General features: G+C 48.3%; 1 protein-coding gene across 1 annotated transcript in view; it reads right to left on the bottom strand.

Moving 5' to 3' along the window:
• The window catches only part of LOC120938059 (solute carrier family 22 member 7-like), a 36,984-nt gene that overhangs the window by 3,402 nt on the left and 10,885 nt on the right, over positions 1-22,697 (bottom strand). The window contains exons 2-7 of the mRNA XM_040351733.1: positions 17,826-17,929; positions 13,499-13,653; positions 8,917-9,085; positions 8,577-8,700; positions 2,860-2,963; positions 279-493 (exon numbers count right to left, since the gene is read on the bottom strand). Coding sequence (XP_040207667.1) covers positions 279-493; positions 2,860-2,963; positions 8,577-8,700; positions 8,917-9,085; positions 13,499-13,653; positions 17,826-17,929 — 871 coding nt within the window. The remainder of the gene's footprint in view (positions 1-278; positions 494-2,859; positions 2,964-8,576; positions 8,701-8,916; positions 9,086-13,498; positions 13,654-17,825; positions 17,930-22,697) is intronic.

Here is a 22,697-nt window from a genome sequence, read left to right as displayed (position 1 = left end):
ACGGCGCCTGCGCAGTCAGCTCTACACGGCTCCTAGTCGGTATAGAGCCGACTCGCAGCTCTGCATGTTCGGCTTCTTTCGGAAACGCCGTGACTCGTGACGCACCTACGCAATACGCAATTCAGAATGGCAAAGATGTTTTTATTACAAATTATGTGAGTAGACTGCAGTTCCTCTTTAATAACATTCAATTACAATATGACTTGTGTAGCAATTGTAAAAGCTATATTATTTATTTTTACATGTCAGGGTGGAGCACACATTACTAGTGCAGTTACCTATGGGGATGAGGCAGGTGAGGGCGATACAGGCACTGGTGATGATCAGCGATCCTCCTTGGCACATCTTACGTCCAATCCGATCCAGCAGCAGGTAAACGCCGAGCTTGGCCGGGAGCTCGATCACCCCGAATATGAAATGTGTGAGGAACGGACTCCGTCCGAATCCAGTGACATGGAAACTGATCCCGTAATAGCTGAACGCCACACCGAACCTGCCGAGACACCCCAGGGCACTGAGCGGGGAGACACTGACTGAGGAGGACACCAACTGGGGGGGCACTGACTGAGGGGGACACCAATTGTGGGACACTGACTGAGGGGGACACTGACTGAGAAGGACACCAACTAGGGTGACACTGACTGAGGATACCAACTGGGGGGACACTGACTGAGGAGGATACCAACTGGGGGGACACTGACTGAGGAGGACACTGACTGAGAAGGACACCAACTAGGGTAACACTGACTGAGAAAGACACCAACTGGGGACACTGACTGAGGAGGATACCAACTGGGGGGACACTGACTGAGGACACCAACTGGGGGGACACCAACTGAGGACACCAACAAGGGGGACACCAACTGAGGAGGACACCAACTAGGGGGACACTGACTGAGGAGGACACCAACTGGGCGGACACTGACTGAGGAGGACACCAACTAGGGGGACACTGACTAGAGGAGGCCACCAACTGGGGGGACACCGACTGAGGAGAACACCAACTAGGGGGACACTGACTGAGGATGACACCAGTTTAGGGACACTGAGTGGGATGACACTAACTAGGGGGGCACTGACTGGAAGACACCAACTGAGGCAATACTAACTAGAGCGACACTGACTGGGAGGGACACTTACTAGGAGGACACCAACTGGGGGACACTGATGGGGGTACTGACTGGTGGAAACCTGACCAGGTAGACACTGATTGAAGAATAATCCTGACTGGGGGAGGGGTGGTTGGTTACTTACTAGGGGGGAACTGATAGGACAGTGACTGGGGGGTACTGACTGGCAGGCTGCCAGTGAGATAGGGGGGGTGGGGGGTTGGTAGGGCGGTACTGACTGGTAGAACACTGACTTGGGGGGTACTAACTGGGGGACACAGATTGAACAGACACCAACTGGGAGAGACACAGTTACGATAAAGGCAACACGGCTAGGGACTTATCATATGGGAAAGGTCTGAGGAGCAATCACCATAAGCCTAACTCCCCTTAACATCACAATCTCATGTCTGTGGTGTGTCACCAATGACCCCCCAGCACAGAGCTCTTCAGAGGACATTTTTGAATGGGTTATACAATCTGCCTCATCACTACTGCCTGTCCCCCTAGATAACCTGCCCCATTGCTACTGACTCTGCCCAGATAATCTGCTCCAAAATTACTGCACTGGTCCAGATAATCTGCCCCAACACTACAGCCCTTGTCTAGATAATCTGCCCCAAGACTACAACCCTTGTCTAGATAATATGCCCCAACACTACAGCCCTTGTCTAGATAATATGCCCCAACACTACAGCCCTTGTCTAGATAATATGCCCCAACACTACAGCCCTTGTCTAGATAATATGCCCCAACACTACAGCCCTTGTCTAGATAATATGCCCCAACACTACAGCCCTTGTCTAGATAATATGCCCCAACACTACAGCCCTTGTCTAGATAATATGCTCCAACACTACAGCCCTTGTCTAGATAATATGCCCCAACACTAAAGCCCTTGTTCAGATAATCTGCCCCAAGTCTACTGTCGTTGTTCAAATAATTTGACCCAACACTACTGTCCCTGCTCAGATAATCTTCCCCAACACTACTGCCCTTGTCTAGATAATCTGCCCCAACACTACTGCCCTTGTCTAGATAATTTGCCCCAACACTACTGCCCTGGTCCAGATAATCTGCGCCAACACTACTGCCCTTGTCTAGATAATATGCCCCAACACTACAGCCCTTGTCTAGATAATATGCCCCAACACTACAGCCCTTGTTCAGATAATCTGCCCCAAGACTACTGTCGTTGTTCAAATAAATTGACCCAACACTACTGTCCCTGCTCAGATAATCTTCCCCAACACTACTGCCCTTGTCTAGATAATCTGCCCCAACACTACTGCCCTTGTCTAGATAATATGCCCCAACACTACTGCCCTTGTCTAGATAATCTGCCCCAACACTACTGCCCTTGTCTAGATAATCTGCCAAAAACACTACTGCCCTTGTCTAGATAATCTGCCCCAACACTACTGCCCTTGTCTAGATAATATGCCCCAACACTACTGCCCTTGTCTAGATAATCTGCCCCAACACTACTGCCCTTGTCTAGATAATCTGCCCCAACACTACTGCCCTTGTCTAGATAATCTGCCCCAACACTACTGCCCTTGTCTAGATAATATGCCCCAACACTACAGCCCTTGTCTAGATAATATGCCTCAACACTACTGCCCTGGTCCAGATAATCTGCCCCAACACTACTGCCCCGTGGGGTGAGGGGGGTGAGGGTCAGTGAGTGGGAGGTATGAAGGGTGACAATGATAGAAAGCCACGCTGGAAGAAGCACCATGGCACGTACCACATGATCCCCAGACACAGCGTGTTCTTCCGCAACTGCTGCGTCCTCACCAGATCCCAGAACGTGTATTTCCGACTCTCCACCGTCACCGTCTTTTGAAGGACCTGGAGGGACAACACTGACAAGTCATTTTTTCATAGGGCTGACATTTTTGTGTTTCACCTTGCTAGGTAGGGCCCTGGGGGAAGAAGTTAAGGGGGCACAATATGGATCTCTGAGTGGATAGCTAAGACCAGGGCTGATCATAGGCAGGTGTGTGGGGTGCAGTGCACCCAGGCGCCACAGAGGTGGGGGCACTGAAGCGCCAGAGTGCTCCCCTCCCTCCTCCTCTCCTTGTCCAGAGGTGGCTCTCTCCGCCGGTCACCACCGCCGCCACTGTGTTTCCTGCCCAAGCCCGTCCCCCTCCCTCCTCCTGTCAAAGGAGGAGAGCGAAACAGCGGCTAATACGACATAACACAGAATGATACAATGTAACACAATCCCAACACAGAAAAGAGGAAGACAGTCTATCTATGAAAGGTCTATGAATGAGTCACATACAATATTAACATGCCCTAAGATCTGACTTCATGCAGCCTGTTTATTCTGGGTTTGCTTCTCTTTGGCAAATACAGAATACTCAAAAAATAATGTTCTGTTTCTGCCAGTGTTCCTATATACTTCCTCTTCACTGTTGGTGTTCTGTAGACTCTTGTGGTCAGATAACCCCATGTCACGAATGTCACGCAGGTGGTCAGACACTATAGCTGGCTACTGTGCACTTCACCTATAGCAGCCCCCTTTCCCTTAAGACAAGCAGGCCTACTGATACTTGGTTGCCCCCCGGACTTTATACACAATGCTATAGTGCCTGGCCACCACGCCTGGGCAGATGTGAGCTGAGCAAAGCAAACAGGTACTTGCAGTTCAGCAGATAGCGTGGTTCAAAAACAGTTCAGGTAATGGCAGGCTGAGTTCGGGGGATAATCCAGTCCAATTCGGGTCATACACAGGGGATCCAACAGCAAGCAATGTAGACCAACAGGAGGCTTGGTCTAGAACAGTGGTCTCCAAACTTTTCAAACAAAGGGCCAGTTTTCTGACCTTCAGACTTTAAGGGGGCCAGATTGTGGCCATTGGGGGCAGAAAATGTCCTTGGCCCAACATCAGTAAGGGTAAACATGGCCTCAATGTTAGTGATCAATATGAGGGGGAGTAGTGCACCATCACTGGTATCAGTGAAAGAAATAGTGCCCTATTGTTGATATCAGTGGAACAAATAATGCCCCATTGTTGGTGTCAGTGGGAGAAATAGTACCTCATATCATATGAAAGTATAGTGCCCCAAGGGCCGGATAAAGGCGAGCAAAGGGCCACATCCGGCCCTCGGGCCGCAGTTTGGAGAACCCTGGTCTAGAACAATGCAGGTAAGTCTGTCTCTATCACAAGCAAGGGATAGAGTGTTCGGTTTGCGTATATCAGGTGACTGAGCAGATCAATCACCTAACAGGTGAACACAGACAGGGAGGAAAAGCAACAGCTAACACCCGGGTGCTGGAATGAGGAACAGGGGCACTAAGTGATCATGACACCCCTAATATAAGGTGACCAGATTTTTAAATGAAATCCGGGGACATATTTATTTTTACTAGTAATGGCGGCAATTAGCGACTCTGCCCGTCGCTGCCGCAGCCCGCCTCACAGCCTGTCAAGTCTTACTCTTCGGGTCCCGGCTACTACTGAGTGGGGATTGGAGGAAGATCACTCCGCCAGGGAGGGCAAGGAGATAAGCAGGCAGGCGGCTGGTCGGGACTTGAGCCAAGGCAGAAGAACATGTGAGCGGAGCTGAATGGGCTTGCACCCAAAACTGAAGAAATATAAGCCCAGATTCACAGAGAGCAAGGCGCACATTACGCCGCCGTAGAGTAACCGCCGTACGCTACACCAATGCAGCGCAGAGAGGCAAGCATTGAATTCAGCAAGCCAGTGCTCCCAATGCTGCGCCACGGGTTTCGGAGGCGTACGCCGGCATAGGTGGAAGTGGGCGTGACCCATGCAAATGAGGCGTGACCCCATGCAAATGATGGGCCGAGCGCCAGACAGGTACGTATCATGAACTGCACATGCGCACACCCCCCCGCGCCTGCCCCCCGCACCTGCTCACAACCACGCCGGCACAACTGCCTAAGCTACGCCGTACGCTGTGAACGTAACGTACGCCCAGCCAGACACACGTCCAACGCACAATACGCCGGCTTGTGTTCCCTGGTGCAGACCTGAGCATATCTGTTGCCGGGTTGCACCTTCTTTATGGGGAATAACTTTACGCCGGACATACAACTTACGCGCATCTCGCGTAGCATGCGCCGGGCACACGCACGTTCGTGAATCGCTGTATTTTTCTCATTTGCATGTTTGAATGGCTAATCAATGGGAGCGGCACCATGCTCCCTGCCTAAATGTGCGCCCACTCTACGCCGGCGTAAGCAAGATACGTCTACGGGGTGTAGCCTGTTTTTAAGCGCATATTAGTTTGTGGGTCTGGCGTACAGATACGAACGTGCACATTTGCACTTAGGTCGGCGTAACTTGTTATACGTCGGCGTAAGTGCTTTGTGAATCTAGGCCATTCCCTCGGCTCCGACCAGCACATGATCATCAGAAAGGGGCACAGATAATGGGGGGAAAAATAGACCCCCTAAGCTAGTAGGAGCGGTGGAGCGGGTGTGTAATTCAGATTTTTTTCTATAAATTCTACACTGACTGTCTTTGAAATTGCCCCAGCCCCTGTTCAAATCCAATCCGGGGAAAAAAACGGGGACAGACTTGGTCCGGGGACAGTGTCCTCAATCCGGGGACTGTCCCCGGGAAAACGGGGATGTCTGGTCACCCTACCCTAATAGGACAGTAAAATAATATGGGATGTGGAGATGGAATCTGGGGTTAGATGGCAGATGAGGGTTATGAAGATGATCAGAAAATGTTGTGTTCCATTTCTGATGAAGGATTGTAGACTTGTGTGGTGTATATCACCCTAATGCCGCGTACACACGACCGTTTTTCGGGTTGTAAATTATTATTTTTTTTTTTATGTCATTAAAAACGACCGTGTGTGGGCTCCAGAGCATTTTTTCACGATGTAAAAAATGGGCATTAAAAATTTTGAACATGCTCAAATTTTTCACGATGTTTTTAACGTCGTAAAAAATGGTCGTGTGTGGGCTTTAACGACGTGAAAAAAAGCGCATGCTCAGAAGTCAGTTATGAGACGGGAGTGCTCGTTCTGGTAAAACTAGCGTTCATAATGGAGGAAGCACATTCATCACGCTGTAACAGATTGAAAAGCGCGAATCGTCTTTTACTAACACAAAATCAGCAAAAGCAGCCCCAAAGGTGGAGCCATCCGAGTGGAACTTCCCTTTTATAGTGCCGTCGTACGTGTTGAACGTCACCGCGCTTTGCTAGAGATTTTTTTTTCACGATTGTGTGTAGGCAAGGCCGTTTTAACGATCGGGTTGAAAAAAACATTGTTTTTTTCTAGACCAATAAAAACTTCATTTTTTACAACCCGAAAACGGTTGTGTGTACGCGGCATAATAGTTCCTTGACACTAATGATTGATAGGGCACTATCCCTCCCACTGACACCAATGACGGGACACTATTCCTCCCACTGACACCAACGATGGGGCACTTTTCCTCCCACTGAAACCAGTGGTGGGGCACTATTCCTCCTTCTGTCACCAACGATGGGGCACTCCCTCAGAAACCAATGATGTATCATTATTCCTTCCACTGACACCAAGATGGCCAAGATGGGGCACTATTCCTCCCGCTGACACCAAGATGGCCTAGATGGGGCACTATTCCCCCCGCTGACACCAAGATGGCCTAGATGGGGCACTATTCCTCCCGCTGACACCAACGATGGGACACTATTCCTCCCACTGACACCAAGATGGCCAAGATGGGGCACTATTCCTCCCACTGACACCAACGATGGAACACTATTCCTCCCACTGACGCCAACAACAGGGCACTATTCCTTCCACTGACACCAACCATGGGGCACTATTCCTCCCACTGACACCAATGATGGGGCACCGTTCCCCCCCCGCCAATACCAAAGAAGAGCCATTGTTTATTGCCACTGACGCCAGGACATTTTCTATTCCCACAAGCCACAGTCCGCAGGGCCGGGACAAGGGGTGGGCAGGAGGGTCGGCTGCCCCTGGTGCAATGATTTGTTGCAGGGATGAGGGACACCCTGGGCCAGATTCCCGTACATCCTGCGGCTGCGTGGCGTAAGCCATTTACACTACGCCGCCACTACTTACAGGAGCAAGTGCCGTATTCCCCAAACACTTGCTCCGTCATTTGCGGCGGCGTAGTGTAAATGGCCCGGCGTATGGCCGCGTAATTCAAAGGGGGCGGCTTGTATTCAAATTAAGCGCGCCCCCGCACCGATCGAACTGCGCATGCGCCGGGCGGAAAAATAGCCCAGTGCGCATGCTCCAGCTCACGACGGAAAACGTCAATGACGCCGATGTGAGCGTCATTGACGTAAAGTCCTATTCGCGGACGACTTAGTAAAACGACGGAAAAAGACGACGCTGACCCGACGCCATACTTAACATGGCATACGGCGGACTGGCTTAAAGCGGGGGTTCACCCTTAGAGGGCACTTTTCCCCCTTAGATTCCTGCTCGTTATTACTAGGGGAATCGGCTATTTATTTTAAAATATGTGCAGTACTTACCCGTTTACGAGACGCATCCTCTCCGTCGCTTCCGGGTATGGGCTTTGGGAATGGGCGTTCCTTCTTGATTGACAGGTTTCCGAGAGGCTTCCGACGGTCGCATCCATCGCGTCACGATTTTCCGAAAGAAGCCGAACGTCGGTGCGCAGGCGCAGTATAGAGCCGCACCGACGTTCGGCTTCTTTCGGCTACGAGTGACGCGATGGATGCGACCGTCGGAAGCCTCTCGGAAACCTGTCAATCAAGAAGGAACGCCCGCTCCAGAAGACCCATACCCGGAAGCGACGGAGAAGATGCAGCTCGAAAACGGGTAAGTACTGCACATATTTTAATATAAATAGCCGATTCCCCTAGACCGAACGAGCAGGAAGATAAGGGGAGATTTTTTTTTTTTTTTTAAATGGGTGAACTCCCGCTTTAAGGTTACCACTCATATAGCAGGAGTAACCTTACGCTTACGGAAACGACGTACGCGACGACTACGCAACGCAAATTCGTTCGGGAATCGGCGTATCAGGCTCATTTGCATAGTCAAATGAGAACTGAACGTAAACGCCACCTAGCGGCCGGCGTCGAATTACATCTAAGATCCGACGGTGTAAGTGACTTACACCTGTCGTATCTATGCCGTATCTATGCGAAAATGATTCTAGGAATCACTCGCAAAGATACCTGGGGCCAAAAACAGAGATACGACGGTGTTTCCTAAGATACATCGTCGTAACTCTGCTGAGAATCTGGCCCCATGACCTTAACCCTAAGTGAAAGGGGGGTGCAGTTTGGCATCTTTGCCCTGGGCGCTGGATGACCTTGTCCCAGCACTGACAGTCCGGTCCCCCTAAGGTCTGAAGGACATTAAACTGGCCCTTTGTTTAGAAAGTTTGGAGACCCCTGCTTCAGGGCATTAGGCAGTGCTAATAGAAGAGCAGATAGCGCAGAACCCCCATTCCCCAACAGCAGCCTCTGCGGGGATGGTTTACCTCTGGAGAGATGTTTTTCCTGAAGTTTGGTCTTCCGTTCATCTCTGCACATTGGGACAAGTATTTGTGAGCTCCAATGGCATCTTGTTTGGTCAGAAGCCAACGTGCAGATTCTGGGACCCACCTGCAGGGATAGCAATTATTCATTACATTTCTGCTGAATCTCTTTCCAATAGTGGCCCATTCCCCTCAAGCATAATGTGCCAGTTTGGGTTCTCACTACACCAGAACCCCCCCCCTGTAGTTCCCAGCTGTCTGTGCTGAGGGTGTCCAGATCTGGGAAGAGTTAGGATTTCATGTGGGCAGATAGTTGACCCAGATAGAAGTACCACATACTCACCACCAGGTGGCGATGCCAATCAGGCAGGGGGCAGTGGTGGTCAGTAGCAGCCATCGCCAGTCTCTTATCAGATAGGCCAGCAGCGCCAGGAGCATGTAACCCACCGTCCACGACAGACTACTAACGGTGCCACAGAATGTGCGATGAGCCACATCCGTCCACTCCAACACTGAGCAGGAAGAGATCAGAATACAATCAGTTCAATAACGTCCATAGATCAGGAATAGTCTACAAAAGAGCACAGCTAAGGAGGCCACAGAACAAAGCTAATTTCAAGGTCTATGCCCACCAAATTAAGCTTGTATAGAGGAAAAGTCTTAAGTCATGGATAATATAAAGTGAGAGAGATACTTCCTCCTGTCAGTGTGACATAATACTGGCTACCTTCTGCCGTGGCCTCTTCTCTTCCATCTCCGTGGCCTTCTTTCCATTCTCCTATGGCCCCTTCTTCATACTCCAATATAGTTCCTTTTCCTCCCTCCCCTTCTTTTATCTCCCCTGTGGCCCCCTTACCCCAGCTTACATCTCCTCCTGCCACCTGCCCCCCTTTAGTGTCTTGGCAGCTCCTGGGTAATTTTCATTATTGTCCACACCTCTATGTCCTCCAGTCTATCCCTCCATGCCTGCTCTCTCGCCATCTTTATTCTCTTCTGCTCCTCCTTCCACACTTCTCAGGTCATCTGCTCCATCCCGTGGTGCTCCTACTTTCTACCCATCTATTGTCACTGCTCTCCACCCATCAATTGTCACTGCTCTCCACCCGTCTATTGTCCCTGCTCTCCACCCGTCTATTGTCCCTGCTCTCCACCCGTCTCCACCTGTCTATTGTCACTGCTCTCCACCCGTCTATTGTCACTGCTCTCCACCCGTCTCCACCCATCTATTGTCCCTGCTCTCCACCCATCTCCACCCGTCTATTGTCACTGCTCTCCACCCGTCTATTGTCACTGCTCTCCACCCGCCTATTGTCACTGCTCTCCACCCATCTATTGTCACTGCTCTCCACCCGTCTATTGTCACTGCTCTCCATCCATCTATTGTCACTGCTCTCCACCCGTCTATTGTCACTGCTCTCCACCCGTCTATTGTCCCTGCTCTCCACCCGTCTCCACCCGTCTATTGTCACTGCTCTCCACCCGTCTATTGTCACTGCTCTCCACCCATCAATTGTCACTGCTCTCCACCCGTCTATTGTCCCTGCTCTCCACCCATCTATTGTCACTGCTCTCCACCCGTCTCCACCCGTCTATTGTCACTGCTCTCCACCCGTCTATTGTCACTGCTCTCCACCCATCTATTGTCACTGCTCTCCACCCGTCTCCACCCGCCTATTGTCACTGCTCTCCACCCGTCTATTGTCACTGCTCTCCACCCATCTATTGTCACTGCTCTCCACCCGTCTCCACCCGTCTATTGTCACTGCTCTCCACCCGTCTATTGTCACTCCTCTCCACCCATCTATTGTCACTGCTCTCCACCCATCTATTGTCACTGCTCTCCACCCATCTCCACCCGTCTATTGTCACTGCTCTCCACCCATCTCCACACGTCTATTGTCACTGCTCTCCACCCGTCTATTGTCACTGCTCTCCACCCATCTCCACCCGTCTATTGTCACTGCTCTCCACCCGTCTATTGTCACTGCTCTCCATCCATCTATTGTCACTGCTCTCCACCCGTCTATTGTCACTGCTCTCCACCCATCTTCACCCGTCTATTGTCACTGCTCTCCACCCGTCTCCACCCGTCTATTGTCACTGCTCTCCACCCGTCTATTGTCACTGCTCTCCACCCATCTCCACACGTCTATTGTCACTGCTCTCCACCCGTCTCCACCCGTCTATTGTCACTGCTCTCCACCCGTCTATTGTCACTGCTCTCCGCCCGTCTATTGTCACTGCTCTCCACCCGTCTCCACCCGTCTATTGTCACTGCTCTCCACCCATCTATTGTCACTGCTCTCCACCCGTCTATTGTCACTGCTCTCCACCCGTCTATTGTCACTGCTCTCCACCCATCTATTGTCACTGCTCTCCACCCATCTATTGTCACTGCTCTTCACCCATCTATTGTCACTGCTCTCCACCCGTCTATTGTCACTGCTCTCCACCCGTCTCCACCCGTCTATTGTCACTGCTCTCCACCCGTCCATTGTCACTGCTCTCCACCCGTCCATTGTCACTGCTCTCCACCCGTCCATTGTCACTGCTCTCCACCCGTCTATTGTCACTGCTCTCCACCCATCTATTGTCACTGCTCTCCACCCGTCTATTGTCACTGCTCTCCGCCCATCTATTGTCACTTCTCTCCACCCGTCTATTGTCACTGCTCTACACCCGTCTATTGTCACTGCTCTCCACCCGTCTCCACCCGTCTATTGTCACTGCTCTCCACCCGTCTATTGTCACTGCTCTCCACCCATCAATTGTCACTGCTCTCCACCCGTCTATTGTCCCTGCTCTCCACCCATCTATTGTCACTGCTCTCCACCCATCTCCACCCGTCTATTGTCACTGCTCTCCGCCCATCTATTGTCACTGCACTCCACCCATCTCCACCCGTCTATTGTCACTGCTCTCCACCCATCTATTGTCACTGCACTCCACCCATCTCCACCCGTCTATTGTCACTGCTCTCCACCCGTCTATTGTCACTGCTCTCCGCCCGTCTCCAACCATCTATTGTCACTGCTCTCCACCCATCTCCACCTGTCTATTGTCACTGCTCTTCACCTTCACCCCACGTATGAATGAGCCCTATCCTTCCACTTGGACTATCCATACGTGAGGCTCCTATGGACATCTTATAACATCCCTATCAGAGCCCTGGACAGTTCCTCTCCAGAATCCACCGATGGGCAATTCTTTCTTGCTAATCCTCACCTATTTACCTTTAAGGCCCCACTTTCTTCAGAGTGTGTATTGCCTGGTGCAGAACAGTGTTAATTTTGTCAACCGGAACTGACTAAAACATTTTAGTAGACTAACTTAATGCCATTTTAGTAGACTAAAGTACAACTAGAACTAAAACAATTGAGATGACTAAAATATAACTAAAACTAAAATGCCATTTTAGTCAAAAGACTAATAGTTAGATTCAGGTAGAGTTAGGCCGACTTATCAGTAGATAAGTCGACCTAACTCAGAATCTACGCCGACTTATGTTTAAGCGTATGCTCAAACAGAGATACGCTTAAACATATCTAAGATACGACGGCTTGCGCCGTCCTATCTTAGATTGCAATATTTTGGATGGCCGCTAGGTGGCGCTTCCATTGCGGTCGGCGTAGATAATGTAAATGAGTTGATACGCCAATTCACGAACGTACGCCCGGCCGCCGCAGTCGATTTACGCCGTTTCCGTAAGGCATTAGCAGGCCTAAAGTTATTCCACCTATTAGGTGGAATAACAATGTTAAAGTATGGCCGCCGTTCCCGCCGCAAGATTCCAATTTTTTACGTCGTTTGCGTAAGTCGTCCGCGAATCGGGATTTACGTTGTTTACGTCCACGTCTAAATCAATAGGCCGGTGCGGCGTACATAGCCGCAATGCACACTGGGAAATGTAGGCGCCCGGCGCATGCGCAGTTATAAAAAACCCTAAAAAACGTGAGGTCAAGCCTCATTACCATCAAACACGCCCCCCTCCAACACATTTGAATTTGGCGCCCTTACACCCGCCCGCTTTAGGCTACGCCGCCGTATATTAGCAGGCGAGTATATTGAGAATCATTACTAGCCTAGTTAATTTACGGCGGCGTAGCCTAAACACGCTAAGCTACGCCGCCGTAACTTTAATCCAATGTACCTGAATCTACCTATAAGACTAAAACTAAATTGAAATTTGATGTCAAAATGAACACTGGTTTGTAGTGCTTGTTCATACCTTAATAACATAAATAATAACATATTAGATTTTTCACTCCAGCAATATATAATGAGTTTGGAAATTGTAGAGAAATGCTTAAATAATGCATTAAAATTTAAATACACCCATTCGATTTTAGAAGAATAAAATTGGTTTTAGTCGACTAAAATGATTTTAGTTGACTAAAATTTCCTGGAGATTTAGTCAACTAAATATGACTAAAACTAAAACAATTGCAGAAGACTAAAATGGGACTAAAACTAAAATGCCATTTTAGTCCTAAGACTAAGACCCCTTTCACACTGAGGGTGTTTTGCAGGTGCTATAGTGTTGAAAATAGCGCCTGCAAACTGCCCTAAAACAGCTGCTCCATTCACTCCAGTGTGAAAGCCAGAGGAAATTGAAAAACTATACGAATTCGTAAAGCTTTCAAATTCAAATTGGAAAACGATTCGAATTCGAAACGTTTTTGATTTTTGAAAACGATTCGCATTCGAAAAGTATTAGAAAATGATTTGAAAACTATTCAAATTTTCGTCCAAATGTTTTTTCGTTATTTCGGGTTCGTTTAAATTCGGTACTATTCTAATTCGGGAATTCAGATACATCCGAATTTCCATAAAACAAAAAATTCTTCTGAATTTTAATTCAGAACTAAATGAATCGCACATGTCTAATAGAGATCACACCTTCAAAGAGAGAATGAAGCTCATACCTAGGGTTATAGAGATGAGGGTCATTCCCATCAGCCCAACTCCACTCAGCAGTCTGCACACTGAAAACATGATGTAGGACACAGAAAATGCTGACATAGCCCCGAATATGGTGCTCACTATAAATGACAATAGCAGGATCTTCTTACGTCCAAACCTGTGGGAGGAAGAGTCACAGATCAATGGGTCAAGGTCACAGGTCCAGGTATAGACAATGGAAAAGAGTACCGCTCCAAGCCCTGCGACCTATGCTGTGCTCCCGCCCTGTAGTACTGACAGGTGCAGACTCTGCGCTCATCAATGGAAAAAAGAAAGAAGAAAATAAGAAATGTTCCTGGACTGCCGCATTCTTATTGGCGATTTATTGAAACAAAATGAACAAAGCTAACACTATTCTGGATGATGCTGTCTGATCTGATGACGAGTGTCTATACCTGGAAAAAAGAAATGTTCCTGGACTGCCGCACTCTGCGATTTTATTGAAACAAAATCACTGACTAAGCATCTATCCATGAAGTGAAACATGTTAGCTTTTTTGTCCCCTGTGTCCACTTTCTACCATTGATTGCAGTGTTGCATGAATTTTTGGATGTTATACAGTTTTGGATTTTATCCTTTGTTCATTTTGTTTCAATAAATCGCCTATCAGAGTGCGGCAGTCCAGGAACATTTCTTTTTTCCAGCTTTAGACACTCGTCATCAGATCAGACAGCATCGTCCAGAATAGTGTCAGGACATTTGGGGCTAGATTCAGGTAGGGGGACGTAGGTTTATGCGGGCGTAGCGTATCCTATTTACGCTACGCCTCCGCAACTTAGACGGGGAAGTGCAGTATTCACAAAGCACTTGCTCCGTAAGTTGCGGCGGCGTAGCGCAAATCTGCCGGCGTAAGCGCGCCGAATTAAAATTGTCAGGAGGTGGGCGTGTTTTATGCAAATAAAACATGACCCCACGTAAATGACGTTTCTCATGTAAATTACGTTCACGTCGAAAGCATTGACTATTTGCGACCTGATTAGGAGCATGCGCACTGGGATACGTTCACGGCCGGCGCATGCTCCTAATCACGTCGCAAATAGTCAATGCTTTCGACGTGAACGTAATTTACGCAAAGCCCTATTCGCGAACGACTTACGCAAACGACGTCAAATTTTCAAAATTCGACGCGGGAACGACGTCCATACTTAACATTGGCTATGCCTCATATAGCAGGAGTAACATTACGCCGGAAAAAGCCTTACGCAAACGACGTAAAAAAATCCGCCGGGCGCACGTACGTTTCTGAATCGGCGTATCCAGCTCATTTGCATATTCTACGTTGAACTCGACGGCAGCGCCACCTAGCGGCCAGCGTAAATATGCATCCTAAGATATGACGGCCTAAGAGACTTAAACCAGTCGGATCTTAGCCTAATTTCGGCGTATCTTGCTTTCTGAATACAGAAAGAAGATACGCCGGCGCAGCTTTGAATTTACGCGGCGTATCTATAGATACGCCGGCGTAAATTCTTGCTGAATCTAGCCCTTGCTATCTAATGCCGGGTACAGACGAGAGGATTTATCCGCGGAAACGGTCCTCCGGACCGTATCCGCGGATAAATCCTCTGGCGGATTTTGATCTCCTGGTTGTACTAACCAGGAGATCAAAATCCCCGCGGAATTCCGTCCGCGGTGACGTGTCGCGCCGTCGCCGCGATGATGACGCGGCGACGTGCGCGACGCTGTCATATAAGGATATCCACGCATGCGTCGAATCATTACGACGCATGCGAGGGAGGGAATCGGACGGATCGATCCGCTGAAGCCGATTCCAGCGGATAGATTTCTTAGCATGCTAAGAAATTTTTATCCGCTGGAAATCGGTCGGCCCGAAAAAAATCAGCGGAAAAATATCCACTGGGTTGTACACACCAGCGGATCTATCCGCTGGAACTGATCCGCAGATCAATTCCAGCGGATAGATCCTCTCGTGTGTACGGGGCCTAAGGCAAAAAGGCTAAAGTACATGCCTACCCCACCTCCCCTTTTTCTGGTTTCTGTATACAAAAAAAAGTACTTATGTTGGATTGATGCACTCCAGACCTGGTCACCAGCTGTGTGATCTACTATGACCTCCTATGATCCACCATGACCTGCTGTGACCTATGACTTGCCATGACCTGGTGTGACTCTGAACTGCCATGATTTACCTTGATGTTCTCTAACCTGCCATGACCTGAGGGAACCTGCTATGACCTGAGGGAACCTGCTATGACCTGTTATGATTCACCTCGACCTGGTATGTCCTGTTATAATGCACTTTGACCTGCTGAGACCCGGTGTTTCTTCCTCTGTCCAACCTGAAGCCCTTCTGAGGAATTTCTGTTTCCTACACCTGACCAGCCTGCTCTTTCCAGATTTCTAAACATACTTAAAGCTTTCTGGCTACACATCTAAACATTGCAAAACTCTCTTGAGGAACTGTCTTCTGGGATGCCATCAATTCACCGCCTATACTGTTACCTTCTTACTTAACTCCAAGATGATGGCTCATAGTAGGATGTGCGGTACTGTTTGATTTGTTGTGGAAATTTTATGAACATGTATTTAATATGTAATGTCATAGTGTCTCCCAGGGCCAGATTCTCTAAGATTCTGTGTTGGCGTAGTGTAAGCCATTTACACCACGCCACCGCAACTTACTGGAGCAAGTGCCGCATTCCCCAAACACTTGCTCCGTAATTTGCGGCGGCGTAGTGTAAATGGCCCAGCGTATGGCCGCGTAATTCAAAGGGGGCGGCTTGTATTCAAATTAAGGGCGCCCCCGCGCCGATCGAACTGCGCATGCACCGGGCGGAAAAAGAGCCCAGTGCGCATGCTTCAGCTCACGACGGAAAACGTCAATGACGCCGACGTGAGCGTCATTGACGTAAAGTCGTATTCGCGGACGACTTAGTAAAACGACGTAACCGACGGAAAAAGACGACGCTGTCCTGACGCCATACTTAACATGGCATACGGCGGACTGGCGTAAGGTTACCCCTCATATAGCAGGGGAAACCTTACGCTTACGGAAACAACGTAAACGACGACTACGCAACGCAAAATTGTTCGGGAATCGGCGTATCAGGCTCATTTGCATAGTCAAATGAGAACTGAACGTAAATGCCACCTAGCGGCCGGCGTCGCATTACATCTAAGATCCGACGGTATAAGTGACTTACACCTGTCGGATCTTGGCCGTATCTATGCGAAAATGATTCTAGGAATCACTCGCATAGATACCCGGGGCCAAAAACAGAGATACGACGGTGTTTCCTCAGATACACTGTCGTAACTCTTTAGAGAATCTGGCCCCCAGTGATATGCCGCATACACACGATCAGGCCTTTGCCCGGCCAAATCACATCGAAATTCCATCGGAAAAATATGGAAAATGTTCTATATCTAAACTCCAATGGAATTCATCAGCATTTCTGATGAGAAAATCCAATGGAAAAAAGTCCCTAAAGAGCTGACTGGGGCAGACTGACGCTGGTTGAGTCCCGTCTGGTAGTGAAAAACTTCCTGAGGTTGGAGAGAGGTGTTTGCAGAGTTGGGATATGTCCGCCAGCGAAAGGGCCCCTGTGCGATACACAGACGTTCGTCTGAAGGGGATGTGTTCACTCTGCAAAGACATTATCGGTTTAGGGGATGTGTCTCTGTGTGCCTGATCAACATGTGGCAGGACGTGTAGCGTACACCTGAAGATAATCTCCCATCAGCAGGAACGGTAATATAATCCGGGTTCGCGTTGTTCTCTGAACATTGCAGAATAAGGATTCATACCAATGGTAAAACAGGAGCTTTTGAATTGTTATGGTCAGGGAGAGCGTCCATGTTTAAAACATACACACTGTCCCTGCACAGACACGCCCAAAGGACTCCCCTAGCCATCTTTTATTGGTTGTTGTATTAACATTTCCTGTGTTAACATTCATATCCTGTGAGGTAATTTCCTGTGATGTCATTTTCCATGGAGGAAGCGATTGGCTGTTGGAGCCATCACTTCCTTTTTTTTATTGCTTTTGTTGTGTTTAAATAAAAACCAAGTGCTGTGTTGGGTAGAGGCCAGAAGAGCATGGTACTGAGGACGTAAGGCATGGTGGTCTTGTCTGTTTACTTGGGGATATGCAGGAAATAGAGTGATGGGTAAGAAGAATTATACCATTAGACGAAATGGGTGCTTATAAGCACAGGAGATATGGTTTATGCACAGCGTACAGCCATATTTCCATGACAGCTTCTTCTGAGGACCATGTAACATAACGGACAGACACAAGAAGGGGGTCGCCTGTACTGTCATCTCACCTGTCAGACAGGAATCCACAGAGGAGGGATCCAATGGTCAGACCGATGAAGAAGAATGTGGCGGCTGCTTGATTTAACCATTTTCTGTCACACACCAGATCCCACTGCAAGAGAAAGGCAACTAACTCATCTTATCCACATGTAAGCAGGTGCTCTTAGAGTGTTTCCTGGGTCAAATGTTTTTTTTTTTTTTCTCCTTACCTTCTATATTCTGAGCTAGTAAATCCTGAGAAGCAAGGGTTAACACTGTTGGACAGATTTTCCTCAGGAAGAGTACTGCCCCCTGTGGCTTAAACCATATAAAGAGGGAGTAAAGGGCACAAAGAGGAACTTCACTCCCTCAATCAACATTGACTATTTTTAATCCTCATACTGTTAACATTAGTACCGTATTTATCGGCGTATACCGCACACTTTTTTGCCCTGAAAATCAGGGCAAAATCGTGGGTGCGCGATATACGCCGATACCCGCTTTCCCGCGCCGAGTTTGATAACTGCACCGGCATATACCGAGCGCAGTACACTCGTGTATAGTCGGGCAGTCTCGGCTCCTCTCGCGCTCACGTCCCGGACGTACAGGACGTGAGCGCGAGAGTAGCCGAGCCTGCCCGACTATACACAAGTGTACTGCGCTCGGTATATGCTGGCGCAGTATTCAAACTCGGAGCAGGAAAGAGGGAAACGAGCGGGGAGGACGCCGCAGAAGGACGCCGGACCCGACGAAGAGGACACCCGAAGCCGCAGACGGACGCCGGACACGACGAGGCCGCCGATGGACGCCGCGCAAGACACCAAAACTGTAAGTACAAAAATCTTTTTTCCACAGGAATTTCGGGGCAACTTTAGGGGTGCGCGCTATACGCGGGAGCACGCTATACCCCAATAAATACGGTAAATAGATAGGATAGGAATTTATATCATATTTGCTTTTTTTAAACTTTTTTCTACATTCCTTTGGTTACTTCCTGTTTCCCATGCCTAGGCAAATGATGTCATACATCCCAGGATTCTTCTATTGGGAGGAGGGTCTTTCTGAGCTGAGAACACCCTCTGCCATTACTCAAGATGGTCATGGGCAGAAATTCTGGGGGGGGGGGGGGTAAATTGATTCATCAACAAATTAAAGCATGGAGACATGGGTGGATTGGGCAATTTTCTTTTGAATATTAAAAATAAATGAAATAGCATTTTTGGTTTGTGGCGCTCAGATGAAGTGTATTTCCACTTTAAAGAACTTTGTACAGGACTGTGCGTTGAAGATGTTTATGTGAACTGTTCATTTGTTACCTTTGTTCATCTAATCTGCCTGGCCTGAAGTGGTGCATGCATGGCACCTATCACTTGGGGAAACGCCATCTCTACACTTTATATCTGGACCCAGAAGTGCCAGTGGGTCTATTCAGACTCCAACGGGGATTCAGGTTGCGGTGGGAGTCGGATTTGAGCAGGACGTGACCTGGTTATTCACATACCAGAAGGTCCTGGGCAGGGCTCAAGTCCTGCGGGAACGCGTGGGAACGGAGTTCCTGCACTTTTTTCACAGCAGGAAAGCAGTTCCCTTTGCAGGACTAGAGCAGCCGAGCCGCCCGAGCCAATCCTTCACTAAGTGGCGATGCCCAGCTTGAGTAACTGTCAGGGACAGGCGAACCTTAGTAATCCTTTATGTTACTGGCCGCTTCCTGTATATGGATTCACCGGGTAGTGTGCGGGTATTCTGTCACTTCCTCGATGCCGCAATGTCTCCTGGGAGCTTTTGTCATTGTTCCCAGGAGACATTGCGGAGGTCTGCCGCGAGTTATCACGGGATTTAGAAAGAAGCAAGTTCTTTCTAAATCCCGCTACCCGATGAATCCATATACAGGAAGCAGCTAGTAACATAAAGGATTACTAAGATACAGTGGATCGGAAAAAAAAAAACATGCGGTTTAGTAATTATGCATATGAGCGTATAATTTTTTTTTTTTTTTGGTGGGGGAGTGGATCTTGGGTGGGAGTTCCCACACTTTTTTCCCCAGGACTTGACCCCTGGTCCTGGGCCCCTCTACTTTCCACCCCTCTGGGCTTGAGGTACGCTCAGACGCAACCCTATGCCCACACAACTCTATAACCTAAGGGGGTCCACATCCCGATAACTATGTGGTTTGTGTAAACTGAACTACGATTTGTATTACTCTTCCTCCGTGGCCCCTGATGACGGTCGACAACCAGAAACGTGTCGGCATACACACATCATCAACTGGGAGAGTGTTTTTTTGTCTATTCGCCATTTGTTTGTGGCACAAGTACTGTTTTATTGTTATTGTTGAATTTGTATATTTGTTGTTTTTACATGCACCATGGGTGCTTGCTGCGTGCATTATGCCAGTATGTGTACCAATTCCCATTAACCACTTAAGGACCCCTTCACGTCGATATACGTCAGCAGAATGGCACGGCTGGGCACATCAACGTACCTGTACGTTGCCCTTTAAGCCCAGCCGTGAGGTCGCGCGCGAGCGCTGCCGGCGCGTGCACGCGACCCGATCCGAAGCTCCGCGGCCGCGGGACCCGATCGCCGCTGGAGTCCCGCGATCGGTCCCCGGAGCTGAAGAACGGGGAGAGCTGTGTGTAAACACAGCTTCCCCGTTCTTCACTGTGGCGCCGTCATTGATCGTGTGTTCCCTTTTATAGGGAAACACAATCAATGACATCACACCTACAGTCACACCCCCTACAGTTAGAAACAGAGATGAGGTCACACTTAACCCCTTCAGCGCCCCTTGTGGTTAACTCCCAAACTGCAATTGTCATTTCACATTTTTTGCTGTGAAAATTACAATGGTCCCAAAAATGTGTCAAAATTGTCCGAAGTGTCCGCCATAATGTCACAGTCATGAAAAAAATCGCTGATCGCCGCCATAAGTAGTAAAAAAAAAAAATTTTATAAAAATGCAATAAAACTATCCCCTATTTTGTAAACGCTATAAATTTTGCGCAAACCAATCAATAAACACTTATTGCGATTTTTTTACCAAAAATATGTAGAAGAATACGTATCGGCCTAAACTGAGAAAAAAAATAATTTTGATATATTTTGGGGGATATTTATTATAGCAAAAAGTAAAAAATATTGAATTTTTTTCAAAATTGTCGCTCTATTTTTGTTTATAGCGCAAAAAATAAAAACCGCAGAGGTGATCAAATACCACCAAAAGAAAGCTCTATTTGTGGGGAAAAAAGGACACCAATTTTGTTTGGGAGCCACGTCACACGACTGCGCAATTGTCAGTTAAAGCGACGCAGTGCCGAATCGCAAAAACTGGCCAGGTCTGCCTAAAGGTCCGGGTCTGGTTAAAGACCTATTTTTTACCGTGACATTTTGTTTGGCCTTTAAAGCGGTAGTTCACCCTCCTTTCCATCATTAGACCATTAAATTCGGCATCGTAGCGCGAGCTACGGTATGCCGGTCTTAAATTTTTAATCCCCGTACTCACTGTGGTATCGCTGATTGAAGAAATCGACTCCCGCGGGGAATGGGCGTGCCTATGGAGAGGGAGGATGATTGACGGCCGGCTCTGGCACGTCACGCTCCCCGAAGACAGCCGGAGTAGGTCTCGGCTATTCACGACGCCTGCGCACAGGCTATGCGCAGGCGCCGTGAATAGCCAAGCCTATTTCGGCTATTTCCGGAGAAGCGTGACGTGCCAGGGCCGGCCGTCAATCACCTTCTCTCACCATAGGAACGCCCATTCCCCGGATTCTTCAATCAGCGATACCGCAGTAAGTACGGGCATAAAAAATGTAAGACCGGCATACCGTAGCTCGCGCTACGATGCCGAATTTAATGGTCTAATAAAAAAAAACTTTTTTTTTTTTTTTAACAGGGCGAACCCCCGCTTTAACCACTTAACCCTCGGACCATATTGCTGGTCAAAGACCAGAGTACTTTTTGCGATTCGGCACTGCGTCGCTTTAACTGACAATTGTGCGGTCGTGCGACGTGGTTCCCAAACAAAATTGGCGGCCTTTTCTTCCCACAAATAGAGCTTTCTTTTGGTGGTATTTGATCACCTCTGCGGTTTTTAGTTTTTGCGCTATAAACAAAAATAGAGCGACAATTTTGAAAAAAATGAATATTTTTTACTTTTTGCTATAATAAATATCCCAGATAGAATATAAATAGAGGGCGCTAGGCCCATACAAAATAAGTATAGTACCGTGAAAAAGTATCTGTTTAGCAATGAAATTGCAACATAGATAACACAAATAGTATATAAATAAGTCCCAACAGTTGCAGTCGGAGCTGCAATTTAAACCACACACAGTGAATTCAAATATGATCAAAGAATAAAATAAAACAGTGAACAAAGTCCAATTGTATTGATACAATAGTTCTGTGAAAGAAGTAATGCCACCACCGCTTCTGTATACTTTTCAATTCCACCCAAGGTGCTTTAGACAAAGTTTGCTCTTACCAGAGCTCGTTGACCCCTTTAATGAAAAAGATGGTCAACTAAGCTTATGCAGGATTGTGCCTGCAACACATGGAGATACGGACAGACCCCTTTGCAGATTCAGGAACCTCACGCACGGGATTGTATGCAAAAGAAGAAAGGCCAGGAAGCCAAATAGCGTGATACCGTTTAATTTAAAATTTTAAAAATATATACATAAAAAACAGCCAAATGGCTCCTTACATTGGGGGGTGCCCACCCGGCACTGAGGCTGCGGACCTGTCACCGCTCAAAGCGGTTCCTATAGTGGGATACGCTGGGGAATGAAAGCCGCCGCTCACATAGGTACCAAACGATCTCTCCGACAGTCCAAAGCACGGGGGGTACGTCACGTGACCAAGCTGCCTCCGACGTACGTTTCGTTATGTTAACGTCATCA

This window comes from Rana temporaria, chromosome 4 (genome assembly GCF_905171775.1).
Source record: "Rana temporaria chromosome 4, aRanTem1.1, whole genome shotgun sequence".
In the NCBI taxonomy this organism is placed as follows: Eukaryota; Metazoa; Chordata; class Amphibia; order Anura; family Ranidae; genus Rana; species Rana temporaria.
The sequence above is the reverse complement of the archived record's forward strand: the minus strand, read 5'-3'. Positions and strand labels throughout refer to the sequence as shown.